We start from the raw sequence: 22,366 nt of genomic DNA, 5'->3' as shown, positions 1-22,366 counted from the left end.
CGTACACCTTCCTATAAAGGAACCCTATTGCCTAACCATCAATAAATATTCAGAGAATTTAATTGTTTATAACTCAAATGTTTTGTTTTCTTTCCTCTACACCAGTGCATTGTGGCACACAAATACTAGCAGTATATTTGTTATATGCTCAGATATAATGCTACCTGTTAAATATTATTACTCCCTACTCCCCATTAAAAATAACTGAGGTGGAAATATTGACCTATTACTTCAAATGGAGTCTTTGAAGTATACCAGAAAGCACGACTTCATAATTTTTCCCCTCTGCTGTGGGTTTACAATGCATACCTCATATATTTTGATGTATGTGCCATGAATAGGGATATACGCCTTCCTCAAAAGGACTTGAAATTTAACCCTTGTTTGACAAATCTATTAGTCTCTTGGATCACATGGCATCTACAGTTGTAGAACTGGGGCTCTATAGGACTGATGGAAAACGTATTTGACAAGTGATGGCCAAACGTTATTTGTGGCTGTACAAAAACTGGACATAAAAATGGGATTAATTCTTTATGACATAGAATTTGGTTATTTTTTTGGGGGGTGGAACAAGACTACTCTGAAATCGCCTGAGAAATATTCAGTGAAAAACCTGTCCTCCCATATTCTTAGGCTGGAGAAAATAATTGTGAAGACAAACTATTTTATTGTATTCCCAGCGTCTAATCGAGGGCCAAGTATACAGCAGGTACAAAAAATGTCTCTCGAGTGAGTAAAGGAAGAAAGCATTTAATTGAAAGACATGCATTTTTAATTTTTAATTACTATTTAATTTTAGAAATTGTTAACTATAAGGAACTTTTTGTGTTGACCTTTATCATGATTTGGGAACATGGTAGAAAGGTTTTATAGGATCATAAAAGAAAAACAAGCCATTAGGTAACAGATGTTAGTCTCTGTGTTCTAGAAGGGGTGATAATAGCAACAGACAGCTATAAATGACCTGAAATCACACAAATTCAGCCTATATCTCTGGCAGACTAATCCTTTTGAGAAAATTTCCCCTTCACTATTGGTTTTGATTCTTTCTTAAATCTTATAATTTTGCATAGATGAGCAATATATGTGTTCATATAGATTGTACACTGACTGTGTCTGCAAAGGAGAAAGGTCATCTTTAGGGCATATTTAGGAATTACAAGCAAGAAATTGACAGTTATGGGAAAATTCTGTAAGCCTCGTTTTTAGAAACAAGAATTCAGATTTGGTAAATCTTTCTGATTTAAAGCTAACAAATGATTACCCTTTTTCAAAATAATCCCTCTCCCTTCATGTTTATCTTCTGTTGGCTTGCCCAGCATGCATGTGTGCTCACCTGCTCATGAGTACTGGCATCCCTCACGTGACTCAGGGAAGTCTAAGCTTTCATTTGTCAAAGTATAAGAATAGAGAGAAGTTTGGGTTCTATATAACCTTCGCTCCTTCAAAAACAATTATTCAACCCCTAATTTGTGCTAGCTCCACACAGACTACAAAGACAGAGAAATTCCAGGGGTGGGGGGGGGAGCTATAATGAAATGTGATGTTATTTTAACAGAGAAAGTTTAAAGATGCTTTGGAGCATGGATGAAATACTTAACTCTGGCTGGGAAAGCCAGGTAGAGCTTCACAGAAAGTTAAAATCTGAACTGAGTCTTGAAAAGCATCGATCTCTAGCAAGTGGTTATGCCAAGGCAGTGAACTGCAAGTAGCTCCAAATTCCTGAATTACAAAAGGTCTCTAGAGGGAACAGCCAGCTGAGGATGCTACAAAGGGTAGGCCGAGGCAAAGCCACAGAGCCCTTTATCTGTCACACCAAGAAGTTAGGTTGCTCTACAAAAAGGAGAACCTACGTAAGAACTTTTCGCAAAGGAATGACAAAGCAAATGTGCATTTTAGAAAGATCACTCCGTTGACCATATACAAGATGGTCATATAGAGGTAAGAGAGAATGGATGTAGGAAAACTGGTTGCTGGAAAACAATGGTAAGAGCACAGGAGAGAAGAATCACGAAGGTTTGTACTGATAGAAGGCTGACTAATGCGATGGAACTATTGCTTTACTGCAACCAGGAATAGAACAGAAAATGCCAATTCAACTTTTGAGGTGGACAAAAACTGAAATACGCCACCGAATAAACACTGAGAAAGCTTTGATGTTTGAAAGGCTTTTGCTTATACAATCCAAAACCAAGGTTGGGGTGAAGCAATGGTTTTGTTCCATATTTTAGTTTGTGAGTTTCTTGGCAGAAACACAAAATCACGTCATGTTGCTATGAAAACGGTGTCATCTCTCAAAAGCTTTTCAAGTAAAAGGAGGAGAGGAAACAAAAGAACTGCTCCAGTTTGCAACTCTTCCATCCTCATCATTACATATATTAAAAAGCTGCTGCACAACGGAGATGTGCAAACAGGGTAGGTTCTAAAAAGATTTATAATTACCGTTAATTATCCTAGGGTCATCTGTATACCAGGTATCGTGAGAGGCAAATACCCAGAAAAATAATTCCCTCCTGTCACTGTACCAAATCATTCTGGAATCACCATCTAAAGACCCGTCTTCTTGACAACTAGGTTGTATCACTACACAGATTAAAATCCCACGCAGAATTCTGATTCTACCTTTTCCCTCTCTCCTGTAGCTTTCACCCTCTTATAATTTCAACATTTTTAGGAGGAGGGGAAATAACAGGAGCTTCAAGTTATCATATTATGCTACAATAAATACCAGATTTAGGAACAAAATTTTAAGTATCAGTTAGTAACTGAATTCAAATGTCTGGTGAAGATAGAAGTCGATATTAATTTACCCTCACTTTCATTTAATGATTTTAACAACAACTGAACTCAGATTTCCATTATGGTAACAATGGTAACAATCTCTAGTTTCGTTTCTTTACCGGAAGTTTCTAAGGTACTTCGCATGACGGAGCACCACCCCACAGCCAGAGAATGTAGCTAGTGCTCCAGCTTCCAAGTAAGTGGCATCACAGGATAAAACAAGATAGGAAAAGTCCCCAACAAAAATTTTATTTTTCTAACCACTGATTTAAAGAGACAGTTTCCTCTTTGGGGAGTTAATCCTTTTTTTAGATTTTATTTATTTATTTGAGAGAGAAAGAGAGAGCACACAGAGAGAGAGAAGCTGATTCCCCATGTAATAGAGAGCTTGATGCACATGATACTCGATCCCAGGACCCTAAGATCCTGACCTGAGCCAAAGGCAGACACTTAACTGACTGAACCACCCAGGTGTCTCTGGGGAGTTAATTTAAGAAAAGACATGAAGATATTAATTTTTTTTAAAGTATCTATCTATATACTACTAGGACGTGACTGTTTAGGGGGAGTGTAGAAAAAAATAAAATTATTAAATTTCTAAAGATTCTGAAGTGAAAGTAAATGAAAATATGGACCTGTAATACACAGGTGAAAATAACCATAACCTACTCTGGTACAGATAGTAGTCCTGCAGCTTCACTCTCATGTCAAACTGAACATCAGGGCTATTGATTTGGACTTTTAATTTTCATGCTATAGTTCTGGAAGTCTTTCTCTGTATATCAAATGGCAATGGGAAAGAATTGGTCAATCTCAGTATGATTCACACTTACATAATTTCTGCTGTAAAAGAAAAATTACCAAGTACTTATAATTGGTAATACTGGGTGCCACTTCCAAATGGGAAAACAGAAACACCAAAACATCCACAGTCTGTAGAAAAGCCACAGTGAGCCAGTGCCAGAGTCAGTTATAGAACCAAATAAATCTGAACCACATTTCCAACTCCAGAATCATGTAATTCAGCTATTTACAATATTGTAAATTTTGACAATCTTTCATTGTTGCAAATGAAAGGAAAATCTATCACTGCTAACAAATCTTAGCAAGTTCATGAAAATCTCTTTAGTCGGCATGGTACAGGCTGATCCACCTTTACAAGGATTTTTTTTTTAATGTGTTATTTATTCATGAGAGACACACAGAGAGAGGCAGAGACAGAGGCAGAGGAAGGAGCAGGCTCCCGGCGGGGAACTCAATGCAGAACTTGACTCCAGGACCCTGGGATCATGACCTGAGCCAAAGGCAGACGCTCAACCACTGAGCCACGCAGGTGACCCTATGAGGATTCTTCTGTAGGAACTGGCTAAGTCCTCGTGTCTCATTCTCCCTCAGTCAATCACTAAGTTGACAAAACACAGACATCTGCTCATGTAAAAAACACAAATGAGGTCATCCCAACTACCTGCTTACCTGACTTCGAAATTGCAACAGTAGAATGAGCTCCCTGAATTCACTGGCTATACTGATACCAAACAGATCCAGTCTCAGACATCACCAGTGTGACTTTTTTGTTTTTTTGTGGTATTGAACATCTCACACATGTTTTGTGTTTCTATAAGGTGAAAGTTAACTATGTTCTAACTATTCATCTCCAAATCTTCGCCTAATTACCAGCTCAAGCTCCTTTTTCTTTCTACTGTTTCCATATATTTCAATATATTTCTCATATATTTTTCTTGCCTTCCATAATTGCTTGTGCAACAGTGAAATTAATACAAAACTCTCTTTAAAATTTTAGTAAATTAATTCTCACTCTCCTACTATACTTCTTAAACAGTTCACAATTCACCTACGGCTCACACTGCAAAACAATAAAATGGTTGAATGTTGGACTTGTTAAATCGGTTTCTTCGGCATATAACATTGGCTCACATTAAGTCAGAACATTTTTTTTTTCTTCCTCAAAAACACCTAATTTTGTTCTCTAGGTTATGCCATTATGTTTTAAATTTCTAGTTTTTTAAAGAGTTGAACAAAGAATACTTTTTTAAACAAAGGTAACTCAAAACTCAATTAAAATCCCACTGACTTAATTGACAGAAACAAATAGAGCACTATCCATCAAGGTTACTATTTGTAAAGCAGGCCAGTCAAATGCAAACTTGTATTAAAAATACACACCCTTGAATCCAAAGCTGGCCCCCCAGAAGTATGTGACATTTTTTGGGTTCAAGAATGTCAATGTTCAGCTGAGTGTTATACTGACATACAATCGCTGAGATCTCTTTTATAAGAAAAGCAGAAAGTTTATCACAGAAAAGAAGTCCTAACTTGAAGATAAAATACATATTGAGAAAAGACAGCACAGTGAATCCCTTGGTTACATTAAATTCTTAATATTTATGATTTAATTTTGGCTTTATGCCTTTTTCCATATTTATTTTAAATAGGCAAGTTATTTTTTAACAAATTTCTATTACTGTTTACCAATAATGGTAAAAAAAAATACCATTTTTTAACGAGAAAAAAAAACGGGCATCTGTTTGACAGAAATGAGTACTTCAAGTACATAAGTAAATCATTAACAGACCTATTACGCTCTAAGCAACAGCAGTAACAAAGCTAGAATATGCGTTTTGTATAAAGATTAAATTTCACAACATAATAAATAAATGCACTGATTTATACAACTTGAGAAAACCTTCTACTGATGATCACAAATAATACTGTCTTATCATTGACTTTGTTGATATCAGCACTGCCTCACATAGAGATTCAAAGGTAAAATTCTTGCCCCCAAAGCCACAAAATATACAAAGCTGGTTTGTTATTAAATATTTTGTCTGCCAAAATTCCTGCAAACTAAAATACATCTTGGCAGTTTGAATTACCAGCATGATCATTATTTTGGTATCAAAAGATAAGAAAAATTTTAATATGAAAATTAATAAAACCAGTAAAAGGAGAAACTTGTTGTATAAATAGACATTTTAACATAAAAGTGAGACTTTTATCTCACTTGAGAGGAAGAAACAAATTCCATACAACTTACTTGAAGATTTGAAAATAATTATCATATTTTCCCAGCTCTAGATAAATATATTACTCCAATTTATTAGTCATCTTCAATATACAATATATAACTCACAAAACTGGGAAGGTTACAATACCAAAATCTTTCACAGCACTAATTACCAGTTACCAGAACTGTAAGAAATCATTAGCTACATATCAGCTAAATACTTAGAATATACAAATAGATATGGCTAAGCTGTGGTAAACAATAGTGCAAACAGTAAGGACCACAAAATATATTCTTTTTTCTCTTTAGCTTGTTTATCTAATTGCATTATCCTACTTCAATAGCATCATCAACTGAATATGGAACTTATCTTAATGCATTTAAGAAGTATCCCTATGTTCTTTTAGATACAGTTAATTTACTCTTGAAATGCAGCTCCTATGAAATACCCAGACTATTTATAAATTCCTATGCAATGAATAACTTGTAGCTAAAACGAAATATTTTATGTGGAGCTTTTATAGCTTTTAAGTAGTGGCTTGGTTTCTGTTTTTCCAACTTAAACTTGGATGTGCATCAAAAATGAAGAGAGAAGATATATAAATATATGTAAATAGACTATCTTAGTTACATGAGGGGATCGATCTGTTCGTCTACAGTAGTAATATGGGTTTTTATCTTCAACACTGAGTTTAGTGCAGTTTCAGTTACCATTAAACTTATATTCCCGAAAGTAACGGAAAAAGTATACAAATAGGTACAGTCCAGCTGTCTTTTACCTCTCTGTTCTCTGTAAGGATAAACTTTTATAGTTTTTTCTGCTAACAGAAATGTCTCTAAACGAAATTTGGAGACAATAATAAAAAGAAGCAATAATAAAGGTAAAGAATGCTTTGGGTATTATAAAAACCAATAATCATTGCCTTTTTAAAATTTTGGTTGTTTCTTTAGGAAGGCCTGCTACTGCAAAGGCATCGTCTTACCATCTGACACACAGATTGCTATACAAAAGTCACCGGAAAGATGCCATAGCAGAGATAAACAAATCCCAGGCACCCACGGCACTCTGTGAGGGGAGGCCAAAGAGGAAGAGGCAAGGCTGCCAAGCACCATGGGAACTGCCTGGGGAGGTTATTCCATTGACAGATAGTATTTGAAGAACCTTCACTGTTCACTCTTTCCAACTGATTTTTAAAACCCGGATGTTTTAAAACTGCCACTTGTATTATTATCAAACTCTGAACCCAGTGTTCTACCCAACTTGCATCTGAAAAATGCAGGATGAGTTCATTCTGAGGGGAGAGGGCAGGAGAGATCTTAAACATCAAAGCTGAGAGATGTATCATTTATGGAGCTTAGTGAAAAACTATACCCTCGAAGAATTTGCATCTATATGACACGAAAGTCCATTGTGTTGTCATCCTAGTCTGAGAGAATAGATAATTTACTTTAAAAATGATGTTTATAGAGGTTTCCACTGTAATTTTCTAAGCCATAGCTCTGCATGAATATTTTCTTTCTCGAATCCTGTTAAAAGTAACTTCTATTAGGACTAAAGCAGTGCCCTCTTTATTTCTTAAAATTAGCTAAAGAATCTCTAGGCAGTAATGTTTCAGTTAATGATAATAATATGTAAAAATTATTAAGTGAAGGATTATTGGCAATAAATCATTGGGAAAGATCTTAATATAGAATTAAATAATTTGTATTTTAAGGATCAAAAATATGATATATCTCAGGAACTACTTTAAGAAATTATTAATTATCTGAAAAATCAAGATAAGTTAGCATAACAAGAAAAACAAAGTCCAGCAAAACATGCCTTCTTTGAGGGCTTTAACGACACATTCGGTTTACTTGGAGTCATTTTGGGTTTTTTTTTTCCATGCCTAGTGATTCATTTCATGTGCTTGCACTGTTTGTATCCTCAAGCATGAACTATGTCAACAAGATAATCTAGTGATAAGAGAATGTGAAAAGTACAAGTTGTAGGAGACTGGCCCAGCCTTTACTTATCTCAGTACATATTCTTCTGAAATGTTCCCTGTGACTTAAGTTGTGAACAAATAAGAATGCCACATGAGCAAGAAACTCAGCAAAGGTGGATTGTTAAGTGACTTGGACATGACGTGGGAGCTGGGAGAGGCCAGCTGCATTCGTCAGCCAATCTTGCTTTATCTTCGCTACCAAAATATAACCCCTGGGTAGGCAGGGCATATCCAGAACTAGAATTAGGGATAAGCATTGAGAAGAAATTGTGAGAGTGATGGATGGGGTTAAAGCTCATTTCTGGTTCAAGGAAGTAGTGGATTGGGTAAGCTACTCTGAGGGTTTTTTTTTTTTTGAGAACTCAGATCCTCAATGTCTGGGAGGGATAAAAATATGGCTAGGCCAGTGTTAACCACTGACAAATCTTGTTTAAGAGGAAGATTGAGATTTGGTAGGTCTGGAGGGGACCTGAGAGTCTGCATTTCTATAAACTCTCAGGTGGCATGGATGCTGTTGGTCCATGGACCACATTTGATTCATGACGATCTAGACCAATGCTGTCCGGTAGAATTTTTGCCATGATGGAAATGTTCAACATCTGTAGTTTCTACTATATTTACTGAACACTTGAAATGTGGCTAGTGCACTTGGGAAACTAACTTTATAATTAATTCAATGGAAATCTAAACAGCCACATGTGGCTAGTGCCTACAACATTGGACAGCACAGGTCTAGATGTTCACAGGTCATCTCTTCTTAGCCAGATAGATCCATATCATGGTCTCCAAATCATCGAACTCATCAATTCATTTAGATGAGCAAGTTTCCTCTTATAAAACACAAACTGTAAAATTAGTTTCTTTAAATTGTTTTCCTCCTGACACTTTGCTTAGATGACCCACAATGGACACTTAAGTGGGGAGAGGTGAAAGGAGTCATTCTGTAGTGGGAGAGTTGATGTAGAGAGGGTACATGGCAGTGAGGAATTGAGCAATGGTGACAGTAATGGGCATGTGGGAGATAGGAAGCCGGGAGGTGGGAAGGGAACTCAGAGAGGTGGAATTAACACGAAGGGGAAAATGGAGTACTTTAAAATTTTACTTAGGTCTGTCGCCTCCCTTCTTGAAAAGCAAGTTCTGGGGGGCCTGGCTGGCTCAGTCAGTAGAGCATGGGACTCTTGGTCTTGGGGTTGTTAGTTCAAGCCCCACTCTGGGTATGGAGATTGCTTAAAAATAAAAAAAAAAAAAAAGTACATATAAAAGCAAGTTCTTCAGGAAAATGAAACTGGCAGGGAACGGGTGCTGGCTGGGCTGTGATTTCCCTTCACCCCTCCCATATTATCCAGGCATGGGAGGGCCTGGCAGGGAGGATAGGTGGCGATTACAGCTGGCAATTGGGAGCAGGTTTAAGCTTCTCACCTCAGCTGATAAATGGACCAAGGTACAGAGGCCCCACCTGCATTCCCCTGAGCTGTGACCAGATTCCAGAAAGCAGTTCTTCCTACTTTTTATTTGTAGCCCCATCTACTGTAAGAAGCTGGCTCCTCTGTGATGCTGTAAGGGGCTCTGAGGACACCATCTTGGCAAACGGATGTGAGTAAAAAGTCATCTGGGTCCTGTGCCATGCACAGATAAAGCATATACAAAAAAGATACCAAAAGTGTCATTTTAAGGGATTTCCCTCATCCAAAAGCCATCTGCAAGAAAATCCTAGTTAACTAAGGAGCCCATAATTGAGGTTTTACAGCATAGATAAGAGTTATCACCTAAGAGTAAGAAGATCACCATCAAACAAAAAAATTTAATCACTTATATCTTACTCTAGAATTTGAACACGTAATATAGCTTAAATCTTTTCTATTGGCAAACAGGTATTTTGGGTGAGAGAAAATCAATAAAGATGTTTATATCAATTCATTCTTCTCTAGGGTTCCTTGCCTCTTTGCCTCTACCTTTCTTTTTTTGGTGGAACTGGACAGGGATCTGTGATCTCACAGCTGAGTTCAGAGACTCTGGCATCTCTATTTTAATTTCACAGGGAAATGCCTGGAAAAGCAGGACACCTTGCAAGGGATGGGGAGATGAGCACTATAAAGGACTGGAAGAGAAGCCCTTGGATTTCATAAGAGTGGGTAACATGACAATATTGAGCAGCTTTTGATTCTTTCACACTACTTGATATAATTCCCTTTGGAAAATTAATATTTACTCACAACTTAGGTAAAATATATAGTCAGACACATTTGGTCAGGAGCCCATCAGGCTCATTTATTTTTAAGATATCCAAATTTTGTGATTTCACTAGTAGTTAAATACCCGATTTATAAATAAGAATAAAGTGTCACATATTTAAAATTCTTGGCTATCATTAAATTATATGTCTGACAGTGTTCATTTTAAATACTTTCCCATTAATTTCTCTCATTAGGCATTTGGCAAATAATTGTCTAGAAAATATCAATGAGAGTATATTTCAAGATTATGCATATGTAAGTTGAATTTACATATAAATGTATATGTGTATAGAAACATATATGTGTAGATGTATATATGTGTGTATGTATATTTATTGAGCACCTACTTAGAAGGCTACTTCATGAAAATTGTCACCACTGGGTCAATACCCTGTTTACTTCTCTTATATAGAAGATTTTTAAATATTATAATTAATTTTTGGTATATAACGTCTAAAGAAAGATAGTTTAAGGATATTTTTGTGACTTTTTGACACTTATGCTTTTGGCTTTCAAAGATTTGATAATTTGCAATGTTGACTCCTAATAAGCTACACTGAAGTCTAGTGGGTTAGAAAAAGGAAAATAATATCTACCTGATATAAGAATTAAGTGAGATAATAATAATTAATAATATAAAGCCCTTAAGAAAAAATTTAAAAATTTAAATCTCTTGTTAAGAAGTTGTGTCAGTAGTCACTCTAGTCAGTGGGTAAGTCTGCGTGACGGATCAGTATACAAATCCCACTTGAGACCTTGGGGAAACTCCTGGATGTCAACAGCCTACTACATTTATAAAGGCAAAGAGTATTAAATAAATACTAAATTAAAACAAAAAATAACAAAATGTGGGAATTTTGGTTTGGGAAGCTATAATAAGTTTTGTTCAGCAACAGAACATGTAATTTTATGAAAATATCCAGAGATTTTCTTAATGTGCATATCTACTGTTGATAATAGAGTGACATCAAATTGGCTTGCATAAAATGTATATCATTTGTTGATTATGGCACAGACACATGTTCACAAAATCTTAGATACAGAATATTTATCCAAAATCCCACATCAAAGAACAGAAAAGTGCCTTGAACCAACAAAAGGTTCTTCGGTAGTAATAAATTAAATTACATTAAAACTGACATTAAAGCTAAGTTTTACGATATTACATGTGACATGCAAGAAAAAGAAAAACAATTCAGGCAGGAATGTCGTGCATTAAGATTTGCATTCATTCATAACATTTGAAGGGTTTCAACCATATTCTACCACCACTGAATGCTAGGAATCTGAGGTCATACCCAATCTAACATTCAAAACACAACATAATTTATATCCTTAGTCTCCTAACCAATGATTTTAAGGAAGAAGCCAATGCCTCCAATAATGAAACCTAAGAAGTTTTAGCCACATATTGTTATGCAGTCACATAGTAAGAACATTCCATCTGACCAGGTTTGAGGAAAGTAAACATTTCCACCTTTTAGACAATGCAATTGTCTCAAATTCTTCCAACCTTCTTACTAATATGAGCATATTTGAACATGTCAAGTTTGCACAATAAGAAAATGGCTTTGTGGAATGTATTTTTTGGCACAAAAATATTTTCTAATACCTCAAATCAAAATTTTTACCCACAGCAACATATCAAGCCATAGAGGTGCTTCCATGGTGCTTGCTTTTCTAGGCAGAAAAGTAGAAACAGACAATTGCTTCTAAGAGCTTTGTATTACGTAGCAATTACTTCCCTTCCAAGGAATAGCACCAATATGATTACACCTCAGACTGGGGAGTGCTCCTTCCAAACTCTTTAATTCCCTGGAGAATTCGCTTCATATGACCCACTTTCGTTATCCCCAGGTCCTAAAAAAAAAAAAAAAAAAAAATAAATAAATAAATAAATAAATAAATAAATAAATAAAAAGAGAAGGAAAACAAGTTTATTGACAAGAGAAAACTGGGGATTAAATATTTTACTAGCGTATAGTATAATTAGCATTTAATTCATTTACTTTAGTTTATACTCAATGATTTAGGAAGTAAAAGCTATGAAATCAGTTTATGAAGTTTATAAAGCAAAACGAACCTGATATTGAAAAATTACCAACCAGTAGAAAAAAGAAATCACATCCTACACAAACTCTCAAATGTAACGTTCTCAGAAATTATACACAATGGCAGTAATTCAAGAGTCAAAATTAGTTTCTCCTTTTTCTTCCTCTTTTTTAAAACACAGGTCCTTTTGGTATCTCTGATTAAAGTGACATGTGACATCTGGGCAGCCACAAGCAGTCTTAGCAGCCATACACTTCCTTCCTAGAACAGGGGACTGGAAAGTAAAGCCTAATCCTAAAGAAAGATATCAGGGGCCACCAGCCTAAATTTGGAATGTAAACGTATTTACAGTCACCTTTAGAGCCTTTGATTTGAATGGATTGTTTAAATATTCTTCTACTTTGTAATGTGGAAGTATAAAAAATTGCTTAAACTTAGCTATCTGTGGGTTGATGCTTCTCCTCACAACACTTGTGGCTCCCTTCCCTCAGAACTTTCCTTGTTTCTTACAGAACTGTCTTCCTTTAAAGAGCCAAGAATTCAATATTTAGCTTTCGGAAATGGAGGATGATTCCAGAGTGTGCAGTGCACAGCAGGCACTTGACAAATAAATACTTGTTGCACGAATGAAGGAGATGCATACAAGACAGCCGTGATATTCACTACCTGAAAAGCTAAAAAAAAAAAAAAAAGAAAAAAAAAAAAAGAAAAAAGAGTGATGGCCTCCAAACCTTCTGGTTTCTCTAAGTATACTGGGCACAATCAATGTGAAGTCAAGCCCATTCTGTATAAAAAGCAGAAGACTTAGAAATATTTGAAAATTAGCAAAAAGGTGGCTTCCAAAGCAGCCTAGAAAACAGGATTATGAGGGACCACAAAATTTTGTGTCTGAGATGATAAAGATTCCAAATATCCATTCTATTTTGTAGGCTAAGAGCACTATTTTTAAGCTTTAAACGAAATAGATCAGACTACTATAAACACGCACACACACGTGCTCTCTCTTCCATTTACTTTCTGGGCTCTTTGAATTGCATAGTAGCAATGCTACTGACAATTTTTTATCTATGGATAATTTTGAATCTTTCTGGAAAATACTCTTTTTACAGCAAGTGCTCATTTCAAGCTTGAGATAATTTCTGGGTCACATTTTTACAGTATGTAACCAACCCTGAAAAAGACTTTCTCATAAGACGCCAGGTCATTCACAACCAGTCTTAAGAAACTATATGTTTTCTGAGTGTGTGCTAAAATAGCAAACTTAAAAGCAAGGCCAAATCCTAAAGGTAGATGGTTAGTGCCTGCTACCTAACTGAAATATAAATGCATTTACAGTTGTGTTGAGATTCTTTGGGTGGGATATTTAAATACTCTTTCTGCTTTGTGATAACATAATTATCTGATTAAGAAATACATTTAATATTAAATATTTTGGGACACCTGGGTGGCTCAGTGGTTGAGTGTCTGCCTTTGGCTCAGGGCGTGATCCTCAGTCCGGGGATCAAGTCCCACATCAGGCTCCCTGCAAGGATCCTGCTTCTCCCTCTGCCTGTGTCTCTGCCTCTCTGTTTCTCATGAATAAATAAATAAAATCTTTAAAAAATAATAATATTAAATATTTTATCTCAGGCCATATGCACATTGTATTCTCCAGAATAAAAACTTCTTTGAGAGAGGCAGGCTCTGCTCAGAATTACCATTTGGGTGTAATGAGATGAATGTTTCCCACAGAGTTACACTAACTTATAGCTAAATTTTCTTTGAGCTCAATACTTTCATGTCTTCTAGGAGTTAGGCTATGATAAAGTTGTGCCATGACATCTGTTATATCTTTCTTAATTTATTTTATAATATTCTTTATTATGGGCCTTTTCTTTCTCTGGATGAATAGGCCTAATTTTGCAGAAATATGCTTTGTATATATTCAGTGATCTCTCTAGTGATCTCTCCAGCCACACGTATGCAAACTTTCCAAATGGAAAAAAATAAAAAACCAACCATACAAATAAAACCATTGAGTCTTTACCATGGTCTTTAGTGCCCCTCACTTTTGCCTACTGTCTTCCTGGAGGGAGAATAATGGATCAGTTTATTTATCTGCTAAAGCACCTCAGAAATATTTTTCTTTTTCCATCTTTACAATGACACATTGCTATCTCTTGTTGTCTTGCTGATAAGAAAGTAACACCTGAGCCAAGATCTGAGTGGGAGTTAGCCATGTGACGGGTAGCAGGAGAAGCATACCGTAGCAGGGTGCACCCCGAAAGGTGAGAAAGAGTTTAGTATTTTTAAGTGAATGGAATATGGCCAGGCTGGATGGGGCATAGATCAGCAAGGCCAGTGATTTGCCAGCAGGTTAAATAAATGGGCATGAGTAAGGGGGAAACGATAAAGAGGAAGGTGCTGAGAATGGCGCTGGGTTTCTCCTGCTTGAGCACCTGGAGGGAGAGAGGGGTGATTCACTAAGATGTAGAGTCATAGAGCAGCACAGCAGAGTAGATGTTTAGTTTTTGACATGTTAAGACTGAGCCCCCTGTGTGATAGGCAAGTATCAAGTCGAGTCGGCAATATAATCCTAAAGCTCATAAATGACGTCAGGGCTGGAGCTACAAACCCATGAACCACTCACATACTCATGGACCATATCTGAAGCAATGGGAGTGGATAAGTGGGTAATCCATTACCGACATTCAACAGCTTTACTCTGAAGAGTCTGCTCCCTCTTACAGCTATGACCAGAGAGCATGGGGAGCTCAATTTCTACCATCATGGCTTTGTACTATAGTAGGCTCTTTCCAAAAAATTATTTTCCTTTTTTTATTCCCCCCTACCCTGTTTTAGAACCAAAAGAGGTAAAAAGGACTATAACAATACAAATTTCTGAAAGAAGTGTTCTGTGGGAAAGAATGTAATTTGCATTAAAAATAAAAACACAACAGAACAAAAAGTCCCATGAAAAGCTAAAGAGAGTTCATAAAAATAATTCTTAATCATTTCCTTTTTACTCATATTCCTTCTTCCAGCCAGGTCCTATCATTCTAAATTTGACTTTGTATGTGTATGTGTATGAGTTCTGTTTTTCCATTCTGCAAATATCTGCTTTACTCACTGTGTGTGTATAGATGTATTTGTATGTTATGGTCACATGCACATATATATAACATATACATATATAATTATATATACACAGTCTTTTCCTTAAATATATGCTTATTCATGGCAAATGAAATGTAAGCTCCTGGAAAGGCTGGCATAATATATCAATCAGTAGCTATTCGATAAATATTGCTGCCTGCCAAGAATATAAGAAGCTACATAAATATGTTGGATATAATGATCCCCTATGTTTATTTTTTTTGCACTTATTCCACGTTTTGCAGTCAACCTTTACTCTATGGACTCTAGCTTCATATATTTTGCTATTTTCCATATTTGGGACTCTCGACTGTGGTAATTAATCTATTATTTTATTATTATTATTGTTAAAAATGTTTAAGTATATGTGGCATTCACTTTTAATGCATTAAAGCTGCTTTATAAAATCCTATATGCTACCCATTAATCGTTCAAAGGTCTCTGCTAACATGTTTGCAGATAAAGGCACGACAGTTTATGAATTTGTTAGGAATTCCCTGTATCATAATTCTATGCAATTCAGAACTTGTTCTACAGGAAAGGGATCACTGAAACATATGTTAAAAGCTTTATCACCTGTTTATAATTCAATCTTGGAATTTTAAAATGGTGGTGTTTGGTAAGAAAATCTAACCTGACAAAATTCTCCTCCTAACCTTAAGATACAACAGTCTACTTTGGCCACTTTGAGTCTCCACCCAAAAAAATAAAAGGGAATTGCTGGAGACCATGAAGTAATGATTTTCTTTTCTCTGAAATAAATGACAAACAGACTTTAAGCTGCATTCTTGGAAAAGTGAAGCATAATTTTTACTTCATTTACTAAAGAAGATAATAAATTTATTTTTGAGAATAATACAATCATAACAGTAAGTCACAGTAAGGATATTTGAATTTATTGGTCTATGTTCATGTGTGCACTGAAAGGGCGGTCAGAAACACAACAAAATCATAGGACTCTAAGTAGCCACTGCTATAAGTCTCTTACCTAGTTCCAGATATTAGGAAGACTTTGTTTTTGGTATTTTGAATCATTTTTTAGTTGTTGACCTTTTATTAAGAGTTTTAAGGGTTATTTTCAGCAATAATTACCACCTTGGACACTGATCCAATAAAATGAACTGATGGAAACATGAGCTATTTGGAAATATTAGCACAGGAACAGCCATATGAATGGATGCAGAGAAAAAAATCATTAACTTCATGCTAAGCTTTAGCTACAATAACCAGAGAATGACACCTGATAGGACAATATTGCTGACATTCTTGTTTAAAAAGCATACAAGGAACTCCAACCACAGGACAATGCATATTAGATTACTGCACATTTGCATGACATAAGCCAAGCTAGAAGCACAGAACGAAAGAGGTGCAGGAGAAAGGATTCTGTTTTGCAGGGGAAATATTCAAAAGCAGAAAAGAAGCACAAAGGAAATACCTTCAGATCTCGCCTTTCCAGATGCAAAAGTTCAGCCCCTCTGATGTCATGACGGATGAAGATTTCTTTGTACTCTCCCAAATTGAGCAGATCCAGCCAAGCAGCAACTTCCTCTGTGCCCCATTTTTGAACTACCAAAGTTAAGAGCAAAACCCCCTTAATTTCTACATGCTTAATGCAGTACAAAGCAAAGGTTGGCCAAAGAAGATGCAAGACAGAGTACAGCGGCAGTGCTAGCAAAGGGAAAGGGCAAAGGTGTCGTGTTTCGACAAAACTCCCATTTTGTTTCTCCCCCATGCAGGTTACAGACTGTCAACGAATGCAAAGATCTGACTATGCAAAGACATTCATGGCTGTGCACCGATGCCTTTAGCTTTAGCTCAATTTCCTCTCAAAGTCGCCCAAATTACACATTCTAAATAAAAGCTGTTTTTCTCATGATTAGGATCAATAGTACAAGATCCAAATAAACTCTGATGACTCTCCTTAAGGCCATATATGAAACTAGTCAGAATTTAATTAGCTATAGGCAATTTTAATTTTCAATTAAAATTGAAAATCTGACATGGGGTTCTGATTTTCACAACAGACTTCTGCTCCACGTCTTGCTGAATTCAAGTATTGCCTTTAGCAATTCTCTTACTATTCTTAATTCTAATTATTGACAATGATAGCACTAAATGTGTTGTTAGATCGCTTAACGTCCTCTGAAAACTGTCAATACTGCTAAGATTAGTTGTATTGTTATTTTTCAACACGTATTACCATTATTTTGTGCATGTTATTCGACAGCGATTAGCTTAATTCAAGTATATTTATTTGCCATATTTGGTTTTAAAATGCTCTTCAATAGCTGCTCTCTAATTGTCAAAAAATAAGGCCATATATCATTTTTTAAAAGGAGATAGCTCATTTGGAAGAATTATTAAATGATTTGACTGTGAAAGGCACCTACTGCCATATACACAGAACTTGAAGGTGCTTCAGCACTAATGCAGCATTAAAATTAATTTCTAGGGGAAGATGAAAAGGGAACCAGACAGACAACATCAAAGACAGTTTAATCTTCACTTGAGAACGTGAGTGCCACGGTAGACTGTCATCACCGAGGGATCGAAATGGTGTAGTAAGTTTTTGAAACAGGAGAAAAAGAATACATAACTTTAGATGGAAAATAGATTTAGCAAGTTAAAGGAGTGAATGGAAGTTTCTTACATTCCATTAATCAAAATATCTAAATTTTGAACTTTGAAGAAGAAAAACAAATCATACACCGATGCCTTGAATTGTTGTCATGCAAGACAAAGGGCCATCTAAACGGATGCACTGACATCCACTGAACAGAGCATATCAGCGACCACCTCGTTTTCTCGTGTGCTTCATAGCTACAGACTCCTACTGTTTTGGGAACTTACTTTAGGTGTGATATGATTTACTGTATTGCGGTAAAAGGAACATAAAATAAAATTCACCATTTTTACCATACTAATGGTGTACAATTTGGTGGCATTTAGTACATTCATAATGCGCAATGGTCACCACAAATAGTTCCAGAACATCTTTATCACCTGGATGGCATTGCTGTAATAAGCTATCTTTTCCATAATGTTATACTTTCCCTTCCGGTGCGGATCACCTACCAGGCTGTGAACTTGTCTTCTGCTTCTGAACTTTCTCCTTTTTAAATTTTGGCACGATACGAAATACCGTGCTTCTGCTGTTTCTCTTGGTGCAATCCATGGGGGGCTCCTGTTCGAATGGAGCAAGAAGAGAATTTTCTCAGGACATTAAGAGGAGAAGAACTCACTCCAGTATCAAAGACAACACAGGAATAGATTATAAACACAAAACACTGTTGAAGTGATGGCTTCTTAAAAGTGTGTGATGTTACGTACTCCTGAAAATGTACCGATTCCTTTTCTTCACATAGAAGCCTTTTCTTGCTCATTTAAGAGCAGCACGTGTGAAAGTAGTATTCAAAATTTGTTATCCCTTGACCATCTCTTTTTCAAAAGACGACTCCAAACTATTGTCATAAAGTCTACCTTGATAAAGAAACAGGCCAAATTTTACATACCTCATCTTCATTTGGGTGTAGGATATAATAAAGCCAAGGAATCTCAGTTAATTTCTGCAGCTCCACCTCCACAGAATGTAAGGCGTTAGATACCCGCTCTTCATGTGGGGATTCTAACTGCTATTTACCAGCAGATTAAAAGAACAAAATAAAACAAGTCTCAATGACCCATCTCAAACAGAATAAATTCATTTTATTTTGACAACGAACATCCTCATCTCTTAATAGGGTAGGCGCAGTTATTGTTGTTGGTAATAAAAAGGAATATAGGAAAAAAGGAGCCAATTATTCTATATTGAGCTCATTTTTTAAAAATCTGGATAGAAATATCTGTACTTCCCAAAGATAATATAAATCGTTAGTGTGATTTTAATAATGTCACGGGAAAAAATTATCGCTTTTGGTGGTTTTCTTTTTCTTTTTTTTCTGAAAATTCTTTCCTCTCTCCCTCCCTCCCAATCCATGCATTCATCCACCCACTCCACTAGCTCGCTTGCTAATAAGTAATCTCACTGCTCTACTTATTTGTGGCAAAAATCCTTCTGATTTCCAGCAAAAATCCTGATTTCCAGTAAGCAAATAATACTATTCTTAAAAATTGGTCAAAAACATATCACATAATAAGAACTGCTTGGCACAGAAATCTCCTGGAGAATTAAAATAGTAAGTTTAAGGGAAAAAAAAAAAAACCTCCACGAATCTCAGAAAAATTTGTGATGAAAAGCTGTTGCAAAAATCAGGGAAAAGCAAAATGCTAAAATGGTTTGCAATCTGGAAGAGGGTTTGGAAACTTTAAAGAGAATTTAACTGGTCACTTATCCACCTATTTGAAGCAACTATTAAAAATCACTTAGAAATTCAATAGTAAAGGTGAAATAAACACTGTTATGTGTAGAACAGGAAGGGAGGTGACTGCCTTCTGGTCCTGGCTTTGTTACTAACTATGCAACCAAGGGGAGGCTGACTGATGGTAAGAGTCTTAGTTTCTTCCTTAATAAATAGTAGAAAATGACTCAATTATTTCTAAGGTCTACTCCCGCTAACCAATCCTTTCATAAATTACTTTAAAACTGTAGAGGATACACATATAGCTTCCCAGAATTTTAAACTGAAAGTTCAGCGAAATTGTTCCTGTTATTTATTACAGTCATTCTTTTCTCCCCTCGGTTATTTAAGGCATCTACCCTTTCTAGTAGTTCGTAAAAATATGGAGATTCTCCACCTTGCCATGTAAGATGTACCACTTTCGAAGAATGAACGCCTTATAAAATTGATAAAATGGTATTGCATATTCATTCCAGAAGCAAAATAAAGTGTAAACCTTAGCTGAACTCAAATATGATTGATTCTGTATTTTGACATCAATATTGCCGAAAGTTTTAAAAAAATTCACTGGTATGTGTTTTAAACCAAACACCCATATTTGACAACGACAGAGATAGATTGAAATGATTAAAAGTCTGTGGGGTTAGTGCTTCCATATTAACATAATATAATTGATAAATATTAACCAACTAACACTCAGTGGGTGCTTGCAGTAGAGAGAGCTAAAACATAGAATAAGTTCTGCTTCTAGAGGTTGTCAGTCAAGAGTTTTCTTTTCTATTTCAAATAAGACAGAAAAATACATGTCCTTCACCTAAAAGTTGGGACCAAAGTCACAGCTCCCTGGATTTCACTGGGATCATTTTAGAAGAGGAGCAAGACGCCTCTGGTTAATAACAGAAGTGCCAAGAATTGGCAAAATGTTCCATTGGTTTTATCAAAAAAGATAACCAATGTGTCTTCCTAAAAGTCTTTCTTCATGGCCACTGCATAGGGAGCCATGTCTGGCCCCAAGGAAGGTGTATGTATCCCTTCCTCTAGAGGTGGGGAAGAGCAGCGGATGTCATTCATCCTTGAAGCTTCTCTTCTCCCAGTAAAAGACGCTCCAAGGACGGTACTCTTCTGGACCCCAAACGGAAATCCTAACCACAGTCACATAGTTAGCTAGACTGACACACATTCCATTTTCCCACTATGCCAGATACTATGACTTTTACTACCACTTTCCTTTAGGTATACATTTTCCAGAGCAAGAGGTAGAACTACTATCAAGAGAAATGTTTTAAGATCATCACAGAACAGTTCATCAGAATTGTTCCAAGGAAGAAAAAATGAGCCAATGCATTAGGCTTTCTACAGTTACAACAGCATGTGTGAATAACCCACAGTCAAACACTAGGGGGCGAGAAGACCCAATATTCTAGAACATTTGAAAATGGTGAGAGAGTAAATAAAAGGCTGACAAGGTCGACTCTGGGGAAATCCAACAGGACATCTGTGGGCTTTCAGCATTTATGCTTGAGGTCCAGGGACCGTGGGCAGATTCAGACCTGCCCTAACCTTGGTTTCCAGCACCAATCTAAGCGAATCTAGAGACAGGGCTAGTTCCTGAAATTAGTTCTCGAAGCATCGAGTCTATAAAGTGTTACCCTTTCAGCAAATCTAAAAACCAAACCAATCATATAGCAGACATTAATTTCGGGAACAAAACCAATGGTTTCCTCTATTTTACTGCAATAATGAATTCATGAGTACCAAGAAATGCCTGCTACGTTTCATAAGGGCTCAAGTCTCTTCAAAACTGACTGGGGAGAGCAGTGCTGTATAAAAACATGTTGGCATATGTGAATGGAAACTTCTACTCCTGTTAGCCTGAATCATAACCCCCCGAGGTAGCCATATATTTCCTTGAAGGCAAGAGCCAGGTAAAAGGGAAGCTCTAAGGATGGAGGCCAGAGGCAGGTTCGGCATTAGAATTTGATGAATGCATGTTCCCTAATAAAGGTGAGGCCCACACATTGATCATCATTCTTGTGTTACCAGTCATCTCTTCCTTACCAAAGGAACCCTGCCAACTAGCAAAGATTCTGTTTCATTATATAGTGCCTTCACATTGATGGCTATTTCAGTGGCAGTGTCTCTCGTAAGACTCTAGAAGAAAAAACAACACATCAAACACAAGTAGTTCTATATGAAGGTGGGATTCAATCATCAGCAAATACTTTAAATTTTATTCTTCCCATAAATTCACATCATGAATATTTGGAAAAACCTACCCAAATTCTATTACAATTGAACAATTTCACCCTCGTATTTGTTCGTATGATTACTTCTTCTAATCCTTACCTCGCAGAACCAAATGAATGCACTGACTATGGTTACACTTAGGACCACATCTCCTGCGTACAAACATGGGTCTGCTCGCAACATATACATCTTCCCACAAAAAAAGTTAAGTCAAAGAAAACGATGCCTTAAAGAGGTCATTATCAGATCATAATCAGTTTTATCCCCTGACTTTCACTCTCAGAAGTATGAATCAGGTTGCTTTTTAGGCTTTTACCTTGAGGACTAGCATTTATCTGTACATCAACTTAGGTAACTTCCACGGAATAATTAAAAGAATATGATAATGCTATAAGTTTTCTCTACGCTACAACTTGTACCATGTATGGCATTTCAAGAGCACAGTATTCTTTTCCTTCTCCGACTAACTTCTATATTAAAAAAATGATAGAAGTTACAAATTAAAAAAAAAAAAGTTACAGATTCAAAAAAAAAAAAAGTTACAGATTCCAGAATCTACAT

At 36.2% G+C, this 22,366-nt stretch overlaps 1 protein-coding gene and 1 long non-coding RNA gene across 11 annotated transcripts in view; one reads left to right on the top strand and one right to left on the bottom strand.

The window, feature by feature from the left end:
- Positions 1-22,366, bottom strand: part of DGKH (diacylglycerol kinase eta) — a 180,706-nt gene that overhangs the window by 996 nt on the left and 157,344 nt on the right. For 4 of the 9 annotated variants that reach the window (XM_077855528.1, XM_077855530.1, XM_077855531.1 and 1 more), the window contains 5 exons: positions 21,617-21,709; positions 18,734-18,853; positions 18,297-18,405; positions 16,657-16,787; positions 8-11,891 (listed from right to left, as the gene is read on the bottom strand). In XM_077855528.1, the coding sequence (XP_077711654.1) occupies positions 11,802-11,891; positions 16,657-16,787; positions 18,297-18,405; positions 18,734-18,853; positions 21,617-21,709 (543 nt within the window). In that variant the 3' untranslated portion in view covers positions 8-11,801. Of the gene's footprint in view, positions 1-6; positions 11,892-16,656; positions 16,788-18,296; positions 18,406-18,733; positions 18,854-21,616; positions 21,710-22,366 lie in introns of those variants that run through there. The other 5 variants (XM_077855534.1, XM_077855535.1, XM_077855532.1 and 2 more) reach the window with 3 other exon arrangements.
- On the top strand, positions 7,990-16,774 carry LOC144288001 (uncharacterized). Of its 2 annotated transcripts, none has more exons than XR_013355927.1 (4): positions 7,990-8,123; positions 9,316-9,390; positions 9,836-9,925; positions 12,596-16,774. It is a non-coding gene; the product is annotated as an uncharacterized LOC144288001 (long non-coding RNA). The 2 variants fall into 2 exon arrangements; XR_013355926.1 differs by lacking the exon at positions 12,596-16,774 and adding an exon at positions 12,265-12,587.

Source organism: Canis aureus, chromosome 17, assembly GCF_053574225.1.
Source record: "Canis aureus isolate CA01 chromosome 17, VMU_Caureus_v.1.0, whole genome shotgun sequence".
NCBI lineage: Eukaryota > Metazoa > Chordata > Mammalia > Carnivora > Canidae > Canis > Canis aureus.
This window is presented reverse-complemented; position numbering and strand designations above follow the sequence as displayed.